General features: G+C 47.2%; 1 protein-coding gene across 1 annotated transcript in view; it reads right to left on the bottom strand.

The window, feature by feature from the left end:
* The window catches only part of MMP24 (matrix metallopeptidase 24), a 53,294-nt gene that overhangs the window by 11,389 nt on the left and 18,720 nt on the right, over positions 1–23,185 (bottom strand). Inside the window, exons 2-5 of the mRNA XM_043479411.1 lie at positions 18,271–18,419; positions 13,290–13,406; positions 10,826–11,130; positions 167–328 (exon numbers count right to left, since the gene is read on the bottom strand). Coding sequence (XP_043335346.1) covers positions 167–328; positions 10,826–11,130; positions 13,290–13,406; positions 18,271–18,419 — 733 coding nt within the window. The remainder of the gene's footprint in view (positions 1–166; positions 329–10,825; positions 11,131–13,289; positions 13,407–18,270; positions 18,420–23,185) is intronic.

Raw genomic sequence — 23,185 nt, 5'->3', positions numbered from 1 at the left:
GAGGTGGGGAGCAGCCTTGCCCTCTCTGGTTAAGCAAAGACACCACAGGTCTCTAAAGGTCAGACAGTGGTCAGAGACCGCAGTGCTCCCCAGCCTCCCCCTCCGCCCAGGCAGTGACAGCCCAGCCTCCAGGGCAGGAAGTGTGGGCCCTCTCCCCTCCACACACCGTAGATCTTCTGGATGCCCTGGAGATCGTCCTGAGGCAGCTTGAAGTTGTGCGTCTCCATGTACTGGTAGAAGGGCGCCATGATGGCGCTGGGGTCGTTGGAGTGCTCGAGGCCCAGCGCGTGGCCCAGCTCATGCACAGCCACCAGGAAGAGGTCGTTCCCTGCAGAGGGCGAGACGGGGAGGTGCCCGGGGCGCCCACTTAGGTGTCAGCGTCAGTCAATCCATTACTTCAGCAACACCCGGCATAAACTTTGTCTCAGGCCCTGAGCCGGACACTGGGACATACAGAGAAAAATCAAGACATGTCCCTGCCTTCCAGAACTGTCCATACAGTGGCAGTGGTAGGGGCAGAGAAAAGAAAGTAAGTGACATTAGTGTTCCAGGGGCTTCAATAGCTGTCTCCAGGGGTCACGCAAGGATTCTGAGGAGGAGGGAGAAGTTATTAACACTTGGAAGGAAGATGTTCAAGGGAGAGCTTCACAGAGGTGAAGCTTCAGGTAAGTCTATAAAGAAGTTAGTCAGGAGAATGGATTCAGTGGGAAGAAGAGGAAGAGGGGTGGGAGTGGCCTTCCTGGCAGCGGGAATGCCTGTAAACAAGGTCCAGGGACAAGCAGTTTCATTCCACTTGGCTCCGGAACAAAGCAGGAGGGGAGGGCCAGAGGGGGATGAGGTCAGCCGGGCTGGCGGGCAGGGTTTGTGATGCCCACTCAGGAACTCGGATTGGCTTCTTGGTCCGCGGGGGGTTTGAGCAGGAGTGGGGGAGGTGGCATGATGTAATCACTCCGCAGTTGGAGGAAGGATCAGTGGGTGATGAGACCAGAGGCGGGGAGATCAGAGGGGTCTGTCTGGAAGTAAGAAAGGGCCTGTGCCAGGAGGAGGGAGCAGGATGGGCAGAGGGAAGTCCTGGGGGCGGCAGGCTGGCCATCATCCTCAGAGACCCGGGGTAGGTGGGGCTTGGGTCATGCAGCCGCTGTCAGTCCTGAGGTCAAGATCAATTCGGGGATTCAGATGCCAGTGAAAACAACAAGGTCTGGGTGCTGAAAGCGGGATGTGGGATCCCCAGTGTGAAGCTGAGGCAGCAACACAGCAGAGTGGTCATGAGCTGGGCCCCAGAAAAGGACAGGTCTTGTTCATTTCCAGCTCTACCCTCCCCCTACACCCAGCTTTGTGAACTTGCCCAGAAGGTCTACCTCCAGAACCTCAGTGTCCTCATCTGTACAATGGGGAGATCATATCTACCCCGCAGGGCTATGAGAGGATTGGATAGAATAAGACATGTTACAGCAGTTGTCACCATGCAGAAGACAGAAGCTTGGTCCCTGGAACAAGCCCACTGACCAGAAATGAAGCATGAAGCCATTGGGGTTCCAGCAACCAGATCCTCTTAAAGTCAACTCCCCCGAGTGTCTTGATCAAGTCTGGGACTGGGCAGGACCTGACTTTGTGAGGATGAAGTTGCCCTGGCTTTGGGAAAGAAATCCAAGGGGCAGGAAGTTGAGCAGGCTGGCATTTCAACAGTCCTGACTCATATGTGTCCAGTTACAGATTCCTGCTGGCCTCGACCTCTGGCAGTTGAATGTCCCTTGAGCCCTGCCTCTGTTGTCCAGCCCTGCTGCTCCTGCTGCTAAGTCACTTCAGTTGTGTCCGACTCTGTGCGACCCCATAGACGGCAGCCCACCAGGCTCCCCCGTCTTTGGGATTCTCCAGGCAAGAACACTGGAGTGGGTTGCCCTTTCCTTCTCCAGCCCTAATAGACGGTAAAGAATCTGCCTACAATAAGAGACGTGGGTTCGATCCCTGGGTTTGGAAGATTCCCCTGGAGAAGGGAAAGACAACCCATTCCAGTATTCTTGCCTGGGAGATCCCATGGACAGAGGCACCTGGTGGGCTACAGTCCATGGGGTCACAAAGGGGTGGACACGGCTGAGCGACTAACCCTTTCACTTTCAAGGCATGTCACAGCCTGTTCCTGCCACCTTGAAGAGCAGGGGAGGCTGCTAGGAGCCCAGGAGGTGCTCAGGAGTCCTTGCACCCACTCCGGCCCCAGTGTCACTGATCAACTTGCCCTACGCCCACCTGGCTGAGGGTCCCCCAAGGGCCAGAGGAGGCCAGGGATTGCGTCTGGCCTTCCTGGCTAAGGTCTTGGGAAGAAAGAAGAGCCCTCTGGGGCACACGCGCCTGCCTCCCGCGCTGCTGATGCCACCAGTGCCTTCAGCGAAGGGGGATGGGTAAGATCAGGGCAAGGTTGGCCAAGAGCCTGGGGCTGGCCTTCTGCTGGGACAGGGCAAGCTGGCATGAGGAGGCCAGGCCGCCCCCAGTTGCTTCCTCAGGTCCTGGCCCCTCTGGCAGCGGGGAAGGGTGAGCTCATCTTTGAGCTCCATCCCAAACAAAGGCGGCTGCTAGCGCCAGCGGGAGGCAGCTCTGCTTCCTGGGGTCCAGTCCTGGCTCTGCTCCTGGCCTGTTCCACGACCTGGGACAAGCTGTTCGGGCCTCGGTCTCTTGACCGGGCTCTTCCTCGGCGGGTGGAGGTGGGAGGGTGTCCTCAGCTAGCAACCAGGGAGCAGAGCCCGAGCACCTGGCCAGCCTCTAACCCTTGGTCCTGTGTCTATTACCTTGTGAGCTTCTGTGCTGGGTCTCGGCAGAGAACAGAAGTAAGTCTTGAAGGAAAGGGGCCTGTAGATTTGCTCCAGGGACCAAAATGGCAGAGGATAGCTGGGGAACTAGCATACTACTCCACAGAAACCCGAGAGACCTGTTCAGTGTGGGGGACGCTTGGGGAGATGGAAGGAGAGAGGAGAGGGGCAGGAGAACTCCTGGAGCTTGTGAGGGGGAAAGCAGAGGGATGGAGAAGACCCCCCGTGCTTAATGAGCAGGAGGCAGTTCAGGACTTCACCACCCAAGAGGGTGGGAGGCAGAGAAATGGCGTGGGCGGAAGGGCGTCCTCGGGGGCCAGACTAACCCTAACCCTAACCCTAATCCTAACCCTAACCCGCCAGGAGTCCCGGCTCTGTCCTGTCCTAGCAGTGTGACATTTTAAATCTCTTCCTCTGTAGAACAAGGGGACTAATGGTACCTTCGTCATAAAAATGGGGTGAAGATTAAAGCAGCAAGGTATACACAAAGTGCTCACACTGCCTCCAGGCACAGAACTATCATGGTTAATTATCAGGGTCACGTTGAGCTGTGACCTCTCTTCAACAGGGAGAGTTCCCTTGAGCTGGGCGCTCAGGTCCTTTGGGCCTCCTAGCAAAGCACCCAGCAGTCTACTTGGCCATTCCAGTATACCTGATCTCAGCTTCATTTCCTTCTCTTAGCACCTCCATCTTTGGTGAGTCCCATCTCACTGACTCCTGCACCCCCCAAAATGGTATGTGCTAAGTCATTTCAGTCGTGTCCTACTCTTTGGGACGCTATGGACAATAGTCTGCCAGGCTCCTCTGTCCATGAGATTTCCAGGCAATACTGGAGTGGGTTGCCTGCCGTGCTTTCCTCCAGGAGATCTTCCCGACCCAAGGATCGAACCCACATCTCTTATGCCTCTTGTATTGGCAAACGGTTTCTTTACCACTATCGCCACATGGGAAGAACTCCAAAATAGGAAATCATTTCCTTTTGCCTCTATTCTTTTACCAGTGCTATCCCCTCCACCTGGAACAACCATACTCCTTCAGTGTTCAGCCACATCCTCCAGGAAACCTTCCTTGATTTCCCCAACTGGCAGCAAGTGCTTCCTTCTCTACACTTTCCCAGCAGTTTACCCATACCATCTTGATGGCCCTGACCTCTTTCCACCCTCCATCACAGCCATCACATCATCTGCTCCAGGACTGTGAGCTCCTCAAGGGGAAGCTCTGTGCTTAACAAGGTAAGGTGACAGCAGCCAGGACAGAACCATGCTGAATGGTCAGTATTTTTCCAGGTGTGGTCTTTGGATCACCTGCAGCAGAACCAACTGGGGTGATTGTTAAAAATTCAGAGTCCTGGTTGTGAGACAGCTCGTGTTTTCTTTGGACAAGAATCAGAACTTTGCTCTGGAAAACCAAGCGTAAACTTTCCAGATGCAGCTCATAACCTCAGCAATAGACTGCTAGAAACCGGAATGCAGCCATTGCCCGAGGACAACCTTTGGAAGGAGACAAAAGGGACCAAGATTGATTGAGCACCTGTGTTGTTATCTCGTTTAATTTCCACAGAAACTCAGTGAGGGCGTGAGTGCAGCCTTCTGGGAATTAAAAAATATATATGCTTATTTTGTTTGGCTATGCCAGATCTTAGTTGCTTAGTTGTGGCACGTGGGATCTAGTTTCCCAACCAGGGATCAAACCTGCATTGGGAGCGTGGAATCTTAGCCACTGGACCACCAGGGAAGTTCCCCTCCTGGGCATTTTTTGTTTGTTGGCTCTCTGCTCTATTCTTCTGCCACTGCCTGTGTGAACTTAACCACTCAGAACGATCCTTTCCCTACCGCCCTGCCAGTCTAGTTCCCGGGGTGAGGAGCGGTCTCTACAGTAACTGCAAAGGGCTGGCTCTATGACTTTTCTGGTCTTGTCACCTTCCCCAGGGCTGGGCTCCCTCCCAGTCTCTTCTCTGCTGACTTCACTGCTTGATCCACTGGAAAGAGATGAAGACATGGGGTGGCTGGGAGACTCCCCGAACTTAGCCTAAAGTTGTGGTGGGCCAGATTGCCCTTCACACGGGCTCCGAAGAGGTGGGGAAAAGAATCATCTACACATTCCAGGAGTGGTTCTCCAAGAGCACCTTCTAAATGCACAGGTGGAGGAGATTCTGATTAAGAAGTTTGTGGTTAGGGCTTCAGTTCAGTTCAGTTCAGTCGCTCAGTCGTGTCTGACTCTTTGCGACCCCATGGACTGCAGCACGCCAAGCTTCCGTGTCCATCACCAACTCCTGGAGCTTACTCAAACTCATGTCCATCGAGCTGGTGATGCCATCCAACGATCTCATCCCCTGTTGTCCCCTTCTCCTCCTGCCTTCAATCCTTCCCAGCATCAGGTTCTTTTCTAGTGAGTCAGTTCTTTGCATCAGGTGGTCAAAGTATTGGAGTTTCAGCTTCAGCATTAGTCCTTCCAATGAATATTCAGGACTGATTTCCTTTAGGATGGACTGGTTGGATCTCCTTGCTGTTCAAGGGACTTCTCAAGAATCTTTTCCAACACCACAGTTCAAAAGCATCAGTTCTTCAACGCTCAGCTTTCTTTATAGTCCAACTCTCACATCCATCCATGACTACTGGAAAAACAATAGCTTTGACTAGACGGACCTTTGTTGGCAAAGTAATGTCTCTGCTTTTAAATATGCTGTCTAGGTTGGTCATAACTTTTCTTCCAAGGAGCAAGCTCAGCTGGTAAAGAATCTGCCTGCAATGCGGGAGACCCTGCTTCAATCTCTGGGTTGGGAAGATCCCCTGGAGAAGGGAAAGGCTACCCACTCCAGTATTCTGGCCTGGAGAGTTCCATGGGGTGGCAAAGAGTCAGACACGACTGAGCGGTTAGGACTTAGGCAATCTTTTAAAAATAAAGTCCCCTGGGTGGATTTTATAGTGATTGGGTCAGGCTGACACACCTGTACCAACCGTTCAACCTTCATGTCACTAGGAGTGGGACAGCCTGCATCACAAGTGCTTCCCAAATGTGATGCAACAGAGGGGACCAGTGCCACCTGGGGAGCATTCTCTCCAGTAGAGTCTATCCAGCCAGGCCTGTTGATCTAATTATTGTGTGTACCTGCTAAGTCGCTTCCATCGTGTCCGAATCTGTGTGACCCCATGGACTGTAGCCCACCAGGCTCCTCTGTCCATGGGATTCTCCAGGCAAGAATACTGGAGTGGGTTGCCCTGCCCTCCTTCAGGGGATCTTAAGGAATTGAAACCACATCTGTTGCATTGGCAGGGAGGGGTTTTTTTTTTTTTTTTTTAAACCACTAGTGCCACCTGGGAAGCCTACATCTAATTATTGATATTCAGGATAGACAGGGAAGAGAGATATGGTAAGAGTGCACCTAAATCAGAGAAAGACAAGTATCATGATATTGCTTATATGTAGAATCTTAAGAAATAGGTACAAATGAATTTATCTGCAAAACAGAAATAGAGTTACAGATGCAGAAAATAAACTTACAGTTACCAAGGGGTAAGAGTGGGAAGATTGGGATTGACATGTACACACTACTATATATAAAATAGATAACTAATAAGGACCATATAGCACAGGGAACTCTACTCAATTCTCTGTAATGGCCTATATGGGAAAAGAATCTAAAAAAGAGTGAATATATGTATAGCTAGTTCACATTGCTAGAAACTTGAAACTAACACAACAGTGTAAATCAACTATACTCCAATAAAAAAGAAATAATTATATATATAAAAAAAAGTGAACCCTCCCACTCCTGGGTATACACACCGAGGAAACTAGATCTGAAAGAGACACATGCACCCCAATGTTCATCGCAGCACTGTTTATAATTGCCAGGACATGGAAGCAACCTAGATGCCCATCAGCAGATGAATGGATAAGGAAGCTATGGTACATATACAGAATGGAATATTACTCAGCCATTAAAAAGAATTCATTTGAATCAGTTCTAATGAGATGGATGAAACTGGAGCCCATTATACAGAGTGAAGTAAGCCAGAAAGATAAAGACCAATACAGTATACTAACGCATATATATGGAATTTTAAAAGACGGTAACGATAACCCTATGTGCAAAACAGAAAAACAGGCACAGATGTACAGAACAGACTTTGGGACTCTGTGGGAGAAGGTGAGGGTGGGATGTTCTGAGAGAATAGCATTGAAACAAGTATACTATCAAAGGTGAAACAGACCACCAGCCCAGGTTGGGTGCATGAGACAAGTGCTCAGGGCTGGTGCACTGGGAAGACCCAGAGGGATGGGATGGGGAGGGAGGCGGGAGAGGGGATCGGGATGGGAAACACATGTAAATCCATGGCTGATTCATGTCAATGTATGGCAAAAACCACTACAATATTGTAAAGTAATTAGCCTCCAACTAATAAAAATAAATGGAAAAAAAAAGTGAACCTGAATCTAGTTGAGCCTAATGCCTATATTCAGGACAAGTGACCCAGTTTCTTCAACAGATACAGGGATGAGAAAAGCGAGGTGACTTGTAAATGGAAAGGGCCTTAAGAGATGTGTCAACCATGAATGATGTGTGGATGCTGTTTGGATCCTGATGCAAGTAAACAATTGTAAAAGCCATTTTTAGGTGATTTGGGAAAATGAACAGATTGGGTATTGGATTTTTTTTTAATTTTATTTTTGGGTATTTGGATTTTAAGAAATTATTATTAATGTTGTTGGGTTTGATCATAATTTTGTGGTCATGTTAAAAATAATCTGTTAGAATTCAGGGGGTCCCCTGGTGGCTCAGATGGTAAAGAATCCACCTGCAATGCAGGAGACCCAGTTTCTATCCCTGGGTCGGGAAGATCCCCTGGAGAAGGGAACGGCAACCCACTCCAGTATTCTTGCCTGGGAAATCCCATGGACGGAGGAGCCTGGCGGGTTACAGTCCGTGGGGTCACAGAGTTGGACACAATGGAGTGATTAGTACTTTCACTTCTTTTTTTTTTAACTTTTAGAACTTAGAGAATGAACTTATGGTTGCCAGTGGGGTAGGGTGGGAGGGAGGGATAGACCAGAAGTTTGGGATTGACATGTACATGGTGTTATATTTAAAACAGGTAATCAACAAGGACCTACTGTAGAAAGAAATGTCTTTTAGCAACAAGAAAAAAAAAAAGTCTGTTAGAGGTATGTATTGGGTTGACTAAAAAGTTCAAATGGGTTTTTCCATAACATCTTACAGAAAAACCCAAATGAAATTTTTGGCCAGTCCAGTACTAGCGTATTTACAGATAAGATGACATTGTATTTAAAATTTTCTTTAAAATATATATTTTAAAAAATCAAGGTAGGGGGAAGGAAGATGAATCAGTACTGATGTAATGTTGATAATTGCTGGATTAGGCTGATTGGTGCCTGGGGGCTCATATTGTCATTCTTTCTACTTTGTGAGCTTGAAAGTTTTCCTAATGGAAATTTAGAATAGAGAAGAAAGCCACCAAACAAAAAATTCCCAGGAAGCTGCATTCAGTGCCCTCACTGAGTTTATGCAGAAATTAAAGGAGATAACACACAGGTGCTCAATCAATCTTGCTTCCTTTCGTCTCCTTCCAAAGGCTGTCCTTAGGCAATGGCTGTATTCTGGTTTCCAGCAGTCTATTACCCGGGTTATGAACTGCCTCTGGATAATTCATGCCTGGTTTTCCAGAGCAAAGTCCTGATTCCCATCCAAAGAAGACATGAGCTGTCTTGGAATTTCTATCCGAATTGTTGATCGTTGGTCATGAGGGGGTGGGACCGACAAGAGGGTGTCAGGATGGGGCCCATCCACTCCTCCCCACACGCATCCCCAGAAGTTCTCTGGATTTGGAGACTGGCCCAAGGTCTCCACCAGCAAGAAGCATTGTAGAAGTGTAAACCCAGAGCTGGGAAGGGCAGGGCAGAGGAAGAATGTCTTTAATCATTCATTTATCTCTCTCAGGGCTCTGACTGTTATCAGCTAGCAGTGCCTGGCACATAACGGGGGCTCAAAAATGTTAGTTCTCCTCTCTGCACATTTTATCAGTGAGCACAGACTGCTAACTGGTTGACACTGATCCAAGAATAAGAACGAGATAAAGAATAGGTGTTTAGAAAGCCGGGAAACACATTGAGAACACAAGGGAAGGAATGCCTGGGCAGAGGAAATGGAGCTGGATGGGAAGGAGGACCAAACAAGAGGGAGGGGACAGGGAGGAATGAGCAGCTTCATAGCGTTGGCCAGGCCATCCCCTGGATCACCCTCAGGCAGGCCAAGAGTCCTGGTCCCTGATCTATGAAACGATGTGAAAAGCTTTCAAGGAGGTGGTCTGTAGTAGACACAGCCTCTGAGGAAATGGGCGTTTAAAGGCTGCTCTCAGCCTGAAGCATCACCAAGGACAAAGAAATCACTAAGGATTCCCAAATTTAAGAATCGGAATCTCCAGGGAAAGGGCCTGGGAATCCACATTTATAATAAGAACCCTGGTCGATTCTTATGATCAGGCAAGTTAGGGAAACTGCAGATTAAGATGGTGTTTCTTGAACACCTACCTCAGAATCCTTGGGGAATTTATGAGACCAAGTGCAAATTCTCACATGCAAATTCCTGACCCCAGAATCAGAGAATCAGAATAGCAAGAGGTCAGGGGCCTGCAGCCTGGAATTGGAATTCATAAAAAAAGTTTCTAGGTGATTCTGGTGTGCCCTACAGTGGGAGAGCCACAGAAACAGCATGGTGGCTAAGAGTATGTTCTCTGGAGTCGACATACCTGGTTTGAAGCCTTATTTCCCCATTCACCAACTGTGGGCCCTTAGTAGGGACCTTAGTAGGTTACTTACTGTTTCTCTACACCTCAGTTTACCTATCTGTAAAATGGGGATAATAATAACACATACATATTATATAGTATGTGGAAAATACTTGATATAGACCTTAGAATATTAACATCCTGATTCTAACCTATTATAATCTAAAATAGGATCAAATTGAATCCTCTGTCCCTCTTACCTCTAGATTCCTACTGATTTTCTTGGTACTTCTACTACATCCTTCAATATAGTCTGCCTTGTGACAGGGTGACTTCTGTACACATCTGTCTTCCCCACTTGACTCTGGACTTCCAGAGGGCAGAGACTATGTCTTTTTTATATTTTTATTATTTACATTAAAAATTTTTTATTTATTTGTTTAATTGGCCACGCCATGTAGCATGTGGGATCCTAGTTCCCCAACCAGGGATCGAACCTGTGCCCCTTGTTAACCACTGGACTGCCAGGGAAGTCTCCTTGGCAGTGTCTTTTTTAAATGTTCAAATACATGAGTCATGTTCTATTAGAGTCAGAAGAGGTCACCTAATCCAGCCTCTCATTTGATAAATGAGGAGACTAAGTGTGAACGATTCACTACAGGTCACATGGCCAGGTGGTTAAGCTTTAGTTGAGCCCCTGCAATGCTGCCTACTAGCTATGCTATATGAGCCTCAAACTCATCTTTAAAATGGGCATAATGATGTACACTTGCCTACTTACTAAGCAAGTGACTTACAAGTAAATACTGATGAGGAACTCTTGCAACCTGAGGAGTCTTGTTATTACTCCTACACAGAAGATGCTAGAGTAATTACAGGGCCTGTTATTCACCTGTGAGGTCGACGTAAGGGTGACTCAGTCATGTCTTCCCACAGCGTGGCCTTTGAAGCCTTCATCAGTCAGGCCAGAGCCTACCACTTTCAGCTTTAATCCCCATTTAACCTTTTCGTCTAGCCTCTGATCCATTACTTTATCTTCTTAGTCATGGCCTAAACTTCCTCCTGACTCCATTCAATTAGACCATGAACCAAGTGATCTGACTCATCTCCCTGCTCCGATGGATCAAGTGTTGACCACAGTTCCCACTCTCTTAGGTTCTCAGATGTTTGACAAGAAACTCTGGAAACCAGGAAACTCAACAATGGGATCCTCCAAGCTCCTCCTTAGGGCTTCATTTCCTGACAGCCAAGCAATCCCCTGTCCCCTCATGGCCTTACCATCATGGTTGGCATTTCCTAACGTCCACGGCTCGTCTGAGTCAAAGTGAGTGTCTCCACCAATCCCTGGGCCAGGGAAGTAGGCATGAGCCAGGAATCCCCCTTCTCCATCAAATGGGGAGCTGTCGCCATGGAAACCAGAGGCAAAGAAGATCATGATGTCTGCCTCCTTCCGGTCACTTTTGATCTCGTGGTATGGCACCTCTTCAAAGGTCAGCGGGGTCACCTTCTGCCACACATCGAAAGCCTGGCGAATAGCTTTCCGAGTGTCTAGCTCACCCACCTTTGGGGTGTAGTTGTGAATGCTGGTGAGAGAGGGGAGAAACCACAGGGAGGAACAGACAGGGAATTAGAGACTAGCAGAGCTAAAAGGAACACGAGAAGCTATGTGGGCCTAGAATTCTGCTGAGGTAGCCCAGGGATTGAGGAAGAGGCGGGGTAGATAAGGCTCTGGGTCCTCAGCCTGCCTTTTACTCGGTGCTTTTGTATTTGATCTCTGAAAAAGGTTATGTTGAATTTGTAGAAGAAAATCAAGTTGGTGCATGGCATTTCCTAATTTTTAAGTTTTTCTCTCCATACATAAAATATGTACATTTATGAAAGTTATAAAAACTCTTACACTGTAGAGGGTTTAGTGGAACATCCCTTTCTTTGAAAGGGGGTGGGGGAAGGAGAGGGAATAGCATCGATGTACATACACTACCACAGCTAGTGGGAAGCCGCTACACAGCACAGGCAGCTCAGTTCGGCGCTCTGTGTAGACCTAGAGGGGTGTGATGGGGGAGGCTCAAGAGGGGGGGATATATGTGTGTGTGCATGCTCCGTTGTTTCAGCTGTATCCGACTCTTTGTGACCCTATGGTCTGTAGCCTGCCAGGCTCCTCTGTCCATGGGATTCTCCAAGCAAGAATACTGGAGTGGGTTGCCATGCCTTCTTCCAGGGGATCTTCCCAACCCAGGGACTGAAACTGTTTCTGTCTCTATCTCCTGCATCGCAGGTGATTTTTTACCCAGTGAGCCACCTGGGAAGCCCAGATATGTATACATAGAGCTGATTCACGTTGTTGTACATCAGAAACTAACACAGCATTGTAAAGCAATTATACTGAAATTAAAATTTTTTTTAAGTCTTTGGCACCAACTACTACTATTTGTCTACCTAGAAGCTAGTATAGAGTAGCGTCTGATTGAATCAGTTATAGGTTCAGCTATGTAAGGTTACTGTATCCATATTGCATGGGTCTCCATGATGGAGCATCACCACTTCTGGCTGCTCTGTCCCATGAACACCTGGGGCAAGGACTATTCACTCATTCTACAGATAAGGAAACCGAAGCCCAGAAAGGCTGCAGGATAGAAGTTAAGGTCAGAGTTCAGTTAAGAGCCAGTTCTTTCTCTTCATCTACTCTACCTCTTCTGGAGACTCTTAAGAGTCCATCTAGGTTTCTAACCCAGATTCTTCTTAAGTTTCCTCCTTCTTGTCAGATTTCTGAAAAGATTCTGTTCTGGCCTCTACAGCTTGTGAGCAGGAGAGCCCTTAGTAAGTCAGCGTTAGTCACTCAGTCATGTCTGACTCTGCGACGCTATGGACTGCAGCCCACCAGGCTCCTCTGTCCATGGAATTCTCCAGGAAAGGATACTGAAGTGGGTAGCCATTCCCTTCCCCAGGGGGTCCTCCTAACCCAGGGATCGAACCTGGGTCTCCTGCAGTGCAGGCAGATTCTTTACTATCTGAGCCACTAGAGAAGCCCCAGGAGAACACTTAGCTCAACTCTGTCTTAGATCCTACTCCTGAACCTAGGGGATCCACCTGAGATGGAATCAGAGACTTGAGAGGTGCCAACCAGGGCCCAGCCGAGCCTGTACTATGCCTGGCCCTGGCCCCACCCCATCTGAATCCAGATGTCTGTGTCTCCTGTGATGGGTTCCAGCATCTCTGACTGTGGTCACTGGTCTGAATTGGAGCCTGTTCCTGCTTTGCCCTGGTTTCCCCAGACAGTCAAGGGGTAACACTGTTGCAGTTCATCTCCCAGATCTTTACAGAGTCCTTAAGAAACAACTGGGACTCTGTGCTGGGAATCTCGGCTGAAGTCCATCAATCAGGCTAAGTGGGGAAGCGATCCAGATGAGAGGGAGTGGGGTTTGGCAAGCGGTGGTAGGGAGGACGAGTTCAGCCATGGTTCTTTAGCCCAGGTGAAAGTTATCAGACAAGTCATACCCCACTTTCCGTAACTAAAAATGCGAGGAATCTAAACAGAACATAATTCATGAGCCCCTAAAGGACCAAACAAACCTGAAGTTGGAGACCCAGCAATCACTGGCTGTTATAAGAAGGACAAAGTCACAGGCTCTTAGAGCCAGGCCGTGATCACAGACCCACCTACAGTGTGAACTTCAGAAACTCAGGCCAGGAAAAGACTGAGGGTGGAGCCAAAGCCAGGGAGGAGGAGAGGGCGTTGAGGCACCTGTAGGTGATGTGTTTCTGCCTCCATTTCTGTCCCGTCAGGGCATAGCGCTTGTGTCTCCGCCTTCGGCTCAAGTGAGGGTGATCTGGGACACCACACCGGGGTTTCTTCATCCACCTGGGCAGAGAGAGGACACACCCACATAGACACTGTGGTCACTGGACACTCCAGGAAGGCACTGCAGCATCCCTGGTCCCAAGCTGGATGGCAACGTGCACATTCAACCTAAACTCTGGGCCCTTGGCTCTGATGGGGTCCCCAACAGGAACACCATCAACTGGTCATCTGTTCATTCATTCCCAACTGAATATGAAGAAGCACTGCTGCGTGATGGACTCGGAGTCAGAAGACACGGGCTTGCTAGTTCCAACTCTGCCACTAATCGCATGAGTCCAGGCCAGTGACTGAATCGATGTGAGCCTCAGTCTCCTCATTGGCAATGCAAGAATTACAGTTCTCCCTGGTCTTAGCTTGTGCGGAGCCTTCAAGGAGGGAGTGCCTGTGGACATGCTCTGTATGTGAAATCAGATCACATCACTCTTTGCTTTAAAACTCCCAATCACCTGGAATAAAATCCAAATTCCTCACCTTGGGACTTCCCAGGTGGTCCAGTGGCTAAGACTCCACGCTCCCAGGTTTGGTCCCTGGTCTGGGAACTAGATCCCACATACTACAAGAGTTCACATGTAGCAAGTAAAGATCCTGCATGCCGCCATGGAGATTAAAGATCCCGAGTGCCGCAACTAAGACTCAGAACAGTCAAGTAATTACATATTTTAAAACAAACAATCAAAATAAACTCCTCGTCTTGGCTCACGGCCCCCACATGATCTGTGACCACCCCGTCTACCAGGCACCTGTATCCCCTTCCTCGCATCCACTCTGTTCCAGCTCCAGTGGCCTCCCTGCTGTGCCTGGGACATCCTAAGGTCATTCCAGTTCCGGGTGTTTGCATTTGCTGTGTCCTCTGCTTGCCATGCTCTTCATCACACGGTTTGTTCCCTTACTTTATGAAGGTCACCGCTCAAACGTCACCCCTTCCAAGAGGGTTTCCCTGCCACCTTATCTAAAATAATAGCTTCCCCCCACTATCCTACCTCTGTTTATCCTGCTTAATTTTTCTTCATGGCCTTTATCACTGCCTGAAATGACATCTTATATTAGCTTGTTGTTTATCCTTTGTCTTTCTTACCTGATTCTAAGGTCCGTGAGGGCGGGAACCTTGCCTGTATTCCCACTGTCATCACAATGCCTGACTTAGGAGGTGTTCAAGGGTGATGGTTTAATGAATGAATGAGAACTAGCCCATGGCAGAAAGGCACAGCTTGGAAAACAGTAAATTTTATATCACTCCAGATGTTCAAAAAGTGGCTGAACAACTGTAGGGCTTAGAGTGTAGTTATCCACAGCACTTAACTACGTTGTACTGTGATTTGAAATCTATTAGTTTATTGCCTTGAATAAATAGTAAATTTTCTGAGGACAGGAATGAGTTGTATTCATCATCCTGGCTTTAGAAGCTAGCCTTGTGCTAGGAGCTAAGTAAATCTTGATGACTGTTTGTTATCAGTAAAGTTGCATTAGGGGACAGTGAGCCTGGGACTTCTTTGGAGATGTGAACTAGGGGCCCGGGGAAGGAGATTTAAAAGATCATGGCTGATTGGAAGGGTCACCGTTGCATCTCATGTCCCTTTGCCACCCTAATGACCAGCTCACTGAACTAGAGGTTGAGATCGCTGCAGGGGAAAACAGTCTGACCTCATTTCCAGTGGTTGAAAGCAGTTGCCTTTGGCAATAGAGAGGAAAGGAGACAGAGACTATTTTAACCAAATATTAAAAGCCCGTTGAGGGACTTAACCAGGTCCCACTCATTTTGTATCTATCTCACCTAGAACGTCCACACTCAGAAATCAATACTAAAAGACTAAATAGTGACAGTAACAGGCATTGATATAAATGCGTATAATTTTCAGTGTTCATTCTCTTTTTAAAAAAAATTAATTTGAGGGACTCCCTGGTGGTCCAGTGGCTAAGACTCTGGGCTCCCAATGCAGGTGGCCTGGTTTTGTTCCCTGCTCAGGGAACTAGATCCCATATGCTGTAACTAAGAATTTCCCCATACCCCAACTAAAGATCCTTTGTGCTGCAACCAAGACCCTCACAACCAAATAAATAAATATTAAAATCAAATAAAAAAACAAATTTGATTCTCAAAGCAACTCTGTGAAGTGATCAGAAATGACTGACCCCGATTTTAGACAAGGGAAAAGATACACAGATAAAATCAGTAACTTGCAAAATACAACAAAGGGTGAGGCAGGACTGGGATTCTGTTGAATGAATAAATGAAATATCAACTAATGTACCTGAACAAACAAAAGTTGGGGTTTTTCTTTTCTTTTTCACTCTGCTTAGCACTTGGTTGGGTTAGAGGAGCTATGTTTGTTGAATGAATGAAGGAGTGAATAAGGTGTGACATTTCCCAAGGCAGACACTCAAAAATAATCCTTTGAGGGGCTGATCTAGCTTCCTTTCACTGACAGTCCCTGGGAAGAGACCCAGGAGGCACCTTTGCTACAGCCAAGGTGGAGCTAGACCTGGAAGGGCCCCGGGGTGGGGCAGGGAGGAGACCAGCTCAGAGAGAGGCAGCGACACCCGAGGTCACAGAGCTGGAGCCAAAACGAAGGTCTCCAAGTTCTCCCTGCAAACATGCTCCCCACTCAGGTCTGGGATTAAGTGTGAGCACCTTCTCCCTCCCCGTGCCTCCAAAACAGCACCCCCAACCCCGCTCTCCTTCCTACAAAGAGGGGGCGCAGAGCGGCAAGTGGGAAATGCCAGCCCCCTCCCTCCGCCTCCTCCTCTTGCTGCCACCTGCCACTCCCTGAACCCAGTCCAGCGGGCCTGGGGCTTCTGGAACGGAGTGAAACCCAGGGCCAGGTGGCACCTCAGCAGAGCCACCAGCGCTGCCGCGGCAGGAGGCGATGCCATGAGGCCTGCGCAAAGCCCTCAAAATAACCTCGGCTTGGAAAGGCGGCCGGGCTCCCCAGGCCGCAGGCCCACGGCGTCCACTTACTCACAGCATCGCAGGAGCCGTCAAGTGTATTGTCTCAGGGGTTCACAACCTCACAATCAGAGGATCTGAGGCACAGGAAATGTTCGTATGGGACTATGGGATCATAAAACCCCAGACTCACCAAATTTTATTTGAAAGCTTGAGGCTTAGAATAATGGAATCTAGAATCTGAGAGTCAAAATCCAACATTTCCCCTCCATCCCTTACCCTCCCTCCCCCAACCCCTTCAGTAAATGAGCAAGCTGAGACCTAGAGAGATGATTACCTCAAGGAGTGACTCACCCAAGGGGTGGATTGATCCTGGATCCACCACTGGCTGGATTTCCTGTTCTCTGCCAGCCGCCTACTTGCCTGCATTCTCCCCAAGCCCTGCTCTCTCCTTCCACCTGAGTTCCGGTACCCCCCACCGCCCTTCCCCCTCCCCCATCGCCAGGAAGCTCTTTCCAAGCTCTTGGCCATGCCTTCCTGGCAGTAATGGCTTTTCTTTTCCTTTTTATGTCTTTTTTTTTTTTTTAAATCTTTTTATTTTGTATTGGGGTACAGCCGATTAGCAATGTTGTGATAGTTTCAGGTGAATAGCAAAGGGACTCAGCAATACATGTACACGTATCCATTCTCCCCCACAAACTCCCCTCCCATCCAGGCTGCCACATTTACACTGAGCAGATTTCCCTCTGCTATACAGTAGGTCCTCGTTAGTTATCCATTTTAAACACAGCAGTGTAAACATGTCAGTAATGGCTTTTCATTTAAATAGCTTTAATAACTTTCATGGCTATTCCGTAGAGTCAAAAAAACTCAACCCTCCCTCATCTTAAATAAAAATTCATCCCTCTCTAGCCACCATCTATTCCTCCTTTCCTTCACCGTTCAGCACTTTTTTTGAGGGGGTGGGCAGGCTTATGGGATCTCAGTTTCCCGACCAGGGATTGAACCCAGGCCACGGCAGTGAAAGCCTGGAGTCCTAACCACTGGACCATCAGGAAACTCCCACTGCTCAGCTTCTTGAAAGTTGCCCCTATGTTTGCCATCGCCGCTCCTCGCCTCCTCTTCTCCCTATCGCAATCTGACTTTGCTGCCATCATTCCATGGAGGTTTCAACGCCCTCTTTGTTACCAAACTCAGCAGACACCTTTCAGCCTCCTGTTTGACCTCCACGGAAGGCTGACCCTGCTGACCATCCCCTCTGCCCCCCGCAATGGCCGTAGCCTCCCTGCCAGGCTTCCTCCACTTCTCAGCTGGCTTCTTTTCCTGGGGGTTCCACCCTCATCACTCTTCTCTCCCTCCTCTTTATCTTCTCCCTGAGTATAAAACCATCCGTGTGGTTTGGCCTACTTGTCCTTACCTCCTAAGTATCTCCCTGAGGTTCAGTGTTTCCTTCTGAGTTTTAGACCAGCAGAGCTAGCTGATGGTGTTTTTCACTAAATGGGGAGCCTCTGGAGTGCAGGGATCAAAGGACCAAGCCCACTGCCCAGCACATGCAGACATTCAGCAAATGTTTAATAAAATGGGGAAAGTGGAACAAGACTTGCCATCATTATTCTAGAATTTCCTGTATTTAGTGAGATGCATACATCTCAGGGATACCAGAAGGGTGACTCACAGACCCACAACTTATTAGAATCAGAAGAGACTTAAGGCCACCTATAACCAAACCCCTTATTGTGTTGATAAGGAAACTGAGGCCCAGAAGAGTCAAGAGTCTTGTCCAAGGTCACACAGCAAGTTCACGGCAGAACACATCCCCAGCTAAGAGAAGGCCCCTTGGGGTACTCCCTCCCGGCTGACACTCAGGACTGGAAGATAGGAAGGTAGGATGGGCGGGGTATACAGATGAGGCCATGACAAATGTGAACCCAAACGTAACTCTGGAAAGTTCAAAGGCACAATGTCCTGTGCAAATCTTACTCGATTGTTGTCTGATCCAACACACCGGTGACGGGGATCCCGTAAAACTGCTGCATCGTGGCGACTGCTGACTGTAAGGCCTTCCCTGAGTGCAACGCAGATGACCGTGAGTCAGAGGGCAGCAGATAGCCATAGGACTTTAACCAGTTCTGAAAAACATGCAAAGAGAAAAGAACGCATCACGCGGGGAAGTCTCATTTGCCCTTGAAACTAGGGACCGTTTTACCCAAGGGACTAAGGACACATGTTCTGATTTCTGTCTCCTCCACTCCCTCCTGCAGATGCTGTCAAATGAACCTCCAGAAAACACGGCTCTTGTTGGCTTACTCTTCTGCTATCAAGCTTCCGTTGAATTTCTGTTGGCTATGGAATAAAGATTAAAATGCATCCTAGCCTTTCCAGCACCCCATCTCTTTACCACGTGCTCAGTGGTTTCCACTGACATATGCCTAGACACGCAAGAGGACCAGAACAGTCCATTCTCTGAAGCAGAGGGACTTGATGAAACACTGTGCCCCCCAGACACTCACTGTATCTAGAGACAGAGTCTGCTTGCTGTAGGAGCCTTTTGTAGAATTATCTGTAGATAATAGATTATCTGTAGATAATGAGATTATCTACAGTCTTCATTGCTAATCCCTCCAAAGAAGCAAGCTATTATTAATAAATAGAAACAAAATAAAACAGTGTATTATTTAATTTAAATATAACTACATAAATATGAGCATAGAAAAAAGTCTAGAAGGGCACACATAAAAAATAATAATATAGCTACGTAAGAGAATTCTTTGCTTTTAGGAAATATACACTGAAGTGTTTCAGCTTACATAAGGATGCAATGCATGAAGTCTGCAACATTTTCTTTAACAGATTCAGGGAAAAAATTAGAGAAAGAGAGAGAGGAGAGAGAGGAAAAAAAATGTGGTAGAATGTTAAGAGATGGGGAATCTGGGTGAAAGGTGTTTAGGAATTCTTTGTCCCATTCTTGAAAACTTTTTTGAAAGTCTGAAATAATGTCAAAAAATTTTTTTAATAAAAAAGGAATGAATGTGATTAGCCTTTGTTATAATATCATGGGGGACTTTTTTTTTCTGTGCTTATCTAAATGTTATGCATGGAGTCATTAAAAAAAAAAAAGGAGATAAACTTTAAAAGGGCAAGAGAATCTGAAAGTAGCTTGGATGAAGAAGTTCAGACAATGAATCTGAAGGTCAGAAAAGTAAAGATGAGTATTTTCATTGACCAGCTAGAAATCAGAGGACCGGGAAATATCTGTGGCATTAACTGGAAATGAAGAAAACATCCATGTATCTATGGAACCCACAAGCATGTCCTGTAGAGAGTGCATGTACACGCTGGTCTCTAAGTCACATGGAAACTGCCAGCCATCCTCAGAAGATTATCTTGAACACCGAGTGAGCAAATGAAGAAAAAAGACCTTAGGAAGCTGTATTAATGCTCTTCCCATCTACAGTTTTGTTTCCTTTTTAAAAATATTATTTATTTATTTGGCTGCACCAGTTCTTAGTTGTAGCATGCGGGATCCTCCCTCTTCATTGTGGCATATGGAATCTTTTTTTTTTTTTTAGTTGCAGCATGCGAACTCTAAGTTGCAACATGTGGGATCTATTCTTCCATCAGTAATTGAACCTGGGCCCCCTGCACTCCCCCCTGCATTGGGAGCACTGAGTCTTAGCCACTGGACCACCAGCGAAGTCCTCATAATTTTGTTTCTTTGTTTCTATATGAACATCTTATTGTGGCTGTGTCTGTTATGACAAGTCAAGTCAAACCATTTTGGGAAGGAGGCAGACCAGAAACTATAAATGAGTTATTATTTATTTCACCAAGGAGGCTGTCACATCTTCACTGCCTTGTGATGAAATCTATCTGACTGATTAAGAACAAAATAGTCAGAATAATAAAGTCTTAAAACATCCCCAAGAGAGTGACAACCTTACTCTTTCATTAGAAATCTACAACCTGTTTTTCATTCTAAATTTTGGCACAGGATTTCAATACTTCTTGTGCTTCCCCCAACGCTGAATCTCTGTCATGCCTTTGTATGTTTTCCCCTTGTATGCCTGGCATACTTCTTAGTTTGGCAAAAATCTTTCATTATTTTAAGGTTAAGCCTATAAATTACTCCCTCTGAAAGACTTACCTCCCTCCCTAGCCTGGTACTTTCCTCCTCTTCTGTGTTCCCTAAATCCCCTGTCATAGACAGTATAGTTCTTGTAATATTGGGTTCCAATCATTACTGTATTCATCAGACTCTGAACTCCTCCGGGGAAGGGTCCATGTTTTACTCATCTCTCTATATCCAGTGCCCAGGGAGCCCCTGACACAGTAGCTGATCATTGTGTCCATTCAATGAACATTATTGGGCACAGACTACCTAGTAGGCACTGTGCGTGGCTCTGGGAATGCCAAGATGAATAAGGAGCTCACCGACCAACAAATAAACCCATCATGAAAATACAGCACTAAAAATCAGACGTGTAGAGAGTTCCATGGAAGAACAAAATAGGGGACATGTTATCCACATGGAGGGGTGGGGATGGGGAGCAAGGGGGAACTCAGGGGAGGCTTCCAGGTGGTGGTGCTATCTCAATCTTTTTAAAATTAATTATTTTTTGGCTGTGCTGGGACTTTGTTGCTGTGCATGGGCTTTCTCTGGTTGCAGCGAGTGGGGGCTACTCTCTAGTTGTGGTGTGAGGGCTTACTGCAGTGGCTTCTCTTGTTGCAGAGCATGGGCTCTAGAGCACGTGGGCTTCAGTAGTTGTGACACATGAACTTAGTCACTCCAAGGCATGTGGAATCTTCCCGGACCAGGGATTGAACCTATGTTCCCTACATTGACAGGTGAATTCTTAACCACTGGACCACCAGGGCAGTCCTGAGCTAGGTCTTGAAGGATGCAGTATGTGCAATTACCTGGAGGTGCTGGAGAGCATGGCACATTCTGAGCAGTATTTAAAATGGTAGGAACTTGGGGAAGAGGAGTATGGTGATGAGTGGAGAGGATTGTAATGGAGGAAGTGGAGAGAGATGATACACTATTAATTATCTGTTCACACAGTGGACAAATCACAGAGAATCACTTGTGACTTGACCGTGGTCTTGGATTAGCCAAAAAGCTCAAAACATCTGGAAATGGACATGACAGGGCAACTGACAAGTTACCTGTCCATTCATCAAGCTCCAACTTCTATTCCCAGGTCAGTTATGTCATCAAAGTATTAAATCCCTGTACTATATTACTCACCCCTTCCAGCCAGAATGCCACATTATGTACTTTACAGAAACTTCCTTGAAGAATTGTTGGATTGAATAAACAGGGCGCTATCATGGGAAAGTTTTGAGGTTGAATCCCAGTTCATCACTTGCCAGCTATGTGACTTTGGGCAAATTGAGTATCAGTTTCCTTATTTGTGGGCTTCCCTGATGACTTAGATGGTAAAGAATCTGCCTGCAATGCAGGAGACCTGGGTTCGATCCCTGCGTCAGAAAGATCCCCTGGAGAAGGGCATGGCTACCCACTCCAGTCTTCTTTCCTGGAAAATTCCTGGAGGAGCCTGGCGGGCTACAGTCCATGGGGTCGCAAAGAATTGGACACGACTGAGCAACAAACACTTTTCCTCATCTGTAAAATGTAAACAATGACCCTCCTCTACAAGAATGGCGTTAAGACGAAAGGATCGAATGTACCTGACATAATCACTCAAAAGTGACTCGTTTATTATCCCCTTGGATGGTGTCTCTGTTACCTTTTGTAAAATCAAGGTGGAAAACACAGTCTTTGACTCCTTCTCTGCATTCTGAAATCTGGTTACCCCGCCCTCCCCCTGGACCGAGAGCCACCTTGCGGGTGCTATGGAGGGCAGTGTGACAGTCACAATCAAGTCCACTTGCTCTCGGCGAGCTGTGGGGCTGACCACCTCCCTCACCGTGTGCAGAGAGATGACAGCTGACTGGAACGGCTCTCTTCGCCCTGTCACTCAGCTTTACTGAGACCAAACACAATCACTCTCCATCAAGCTTAACTTGAGGAAAATGGTGTCTCTACAGGAGATTCTGTATGCTTTCTGGTTTCAGAAAATGCATATTGGGTAACTCAGTGGTTTTCCTTTTTGGTGTTTCTGCTGGGAATCTTTTGGTCAAATTTATCGTGTAAGTGTTGAACATGGTGATGCTTGCAAGTTGCTGTTACGTTTTTCATTTTTCTGACCACTAAGTTGTGTTTCATCCTTAAAAATCTTACTTCAAAAGATTGTTTCACTCTGTAAACTGCCTCAAACCCTTCCCAAAAGAGGTGTGGTACCAGTCTAAAATCCATTTCCTCCTTATTTGTGGACTCCATTAGTTAATTCTCTTAAAATCCAATTAGGATGAATTACAGTATCTGGGAAATAGCTAGAGAACTATTAAAAACAACACTAAGGGGAAGGTTTATTTTTAAAATATTTATTTATTTTTGGCTGTGTTGGGTCTTAGTTGCGACCCGCAAGATCTCCCTTGGAGACATGGTCTCTGTGGTTTGCCACACGCGGACTTAGTTGCCTCACAACATGTGGGATCTTATTTCTCTGACCGGGATTCAGCCTGCGTCCCATGCATTGGAGGGAGGATTCTTAACCACTCTGGATCACCGTGGCAGTCCTGGCTGGGGAACTTTGGACAGATGCTTCCAACAAACTGGTCAACAGAGTATTTTTTTGAGCACCCGCCTTCAAGCTAGTATGGAATTTGACAATTTTCTCCCCTCCTATCCTCATTACTATGATATTGTAGGAGACAGGGAACAGAGAATTTTTGGCATAAACTCTTTTCTAAAATTTGGGGGGATTGAAAGGAGCTCCTAGTTGGTAAAGGGCAACCAGGTTTACCCAGCTCCTTTTTTGGATACTCAAGC

Source organism: Cervus canadensis, chromosome 10 (genome assembly GCF_019320065.1).
Source record: "Cervus canadensis isolate Bull #8, Minnesota chromosome 10, ASM1932006v1, whole genome shotgun sequence".
In the NCBI taxonomy this organism is placed as follows: domain Eukaryota; kingdom Metazoa; phylum Chordata; class Mammalia; order Artiodactyla; family Cervidae; genus Cervus; species Cervus canadensis.
Note: the sequence above shows the minus strand (reverse complement) of the source record. Positions and strands in the feature narration are given on the sequence as shown.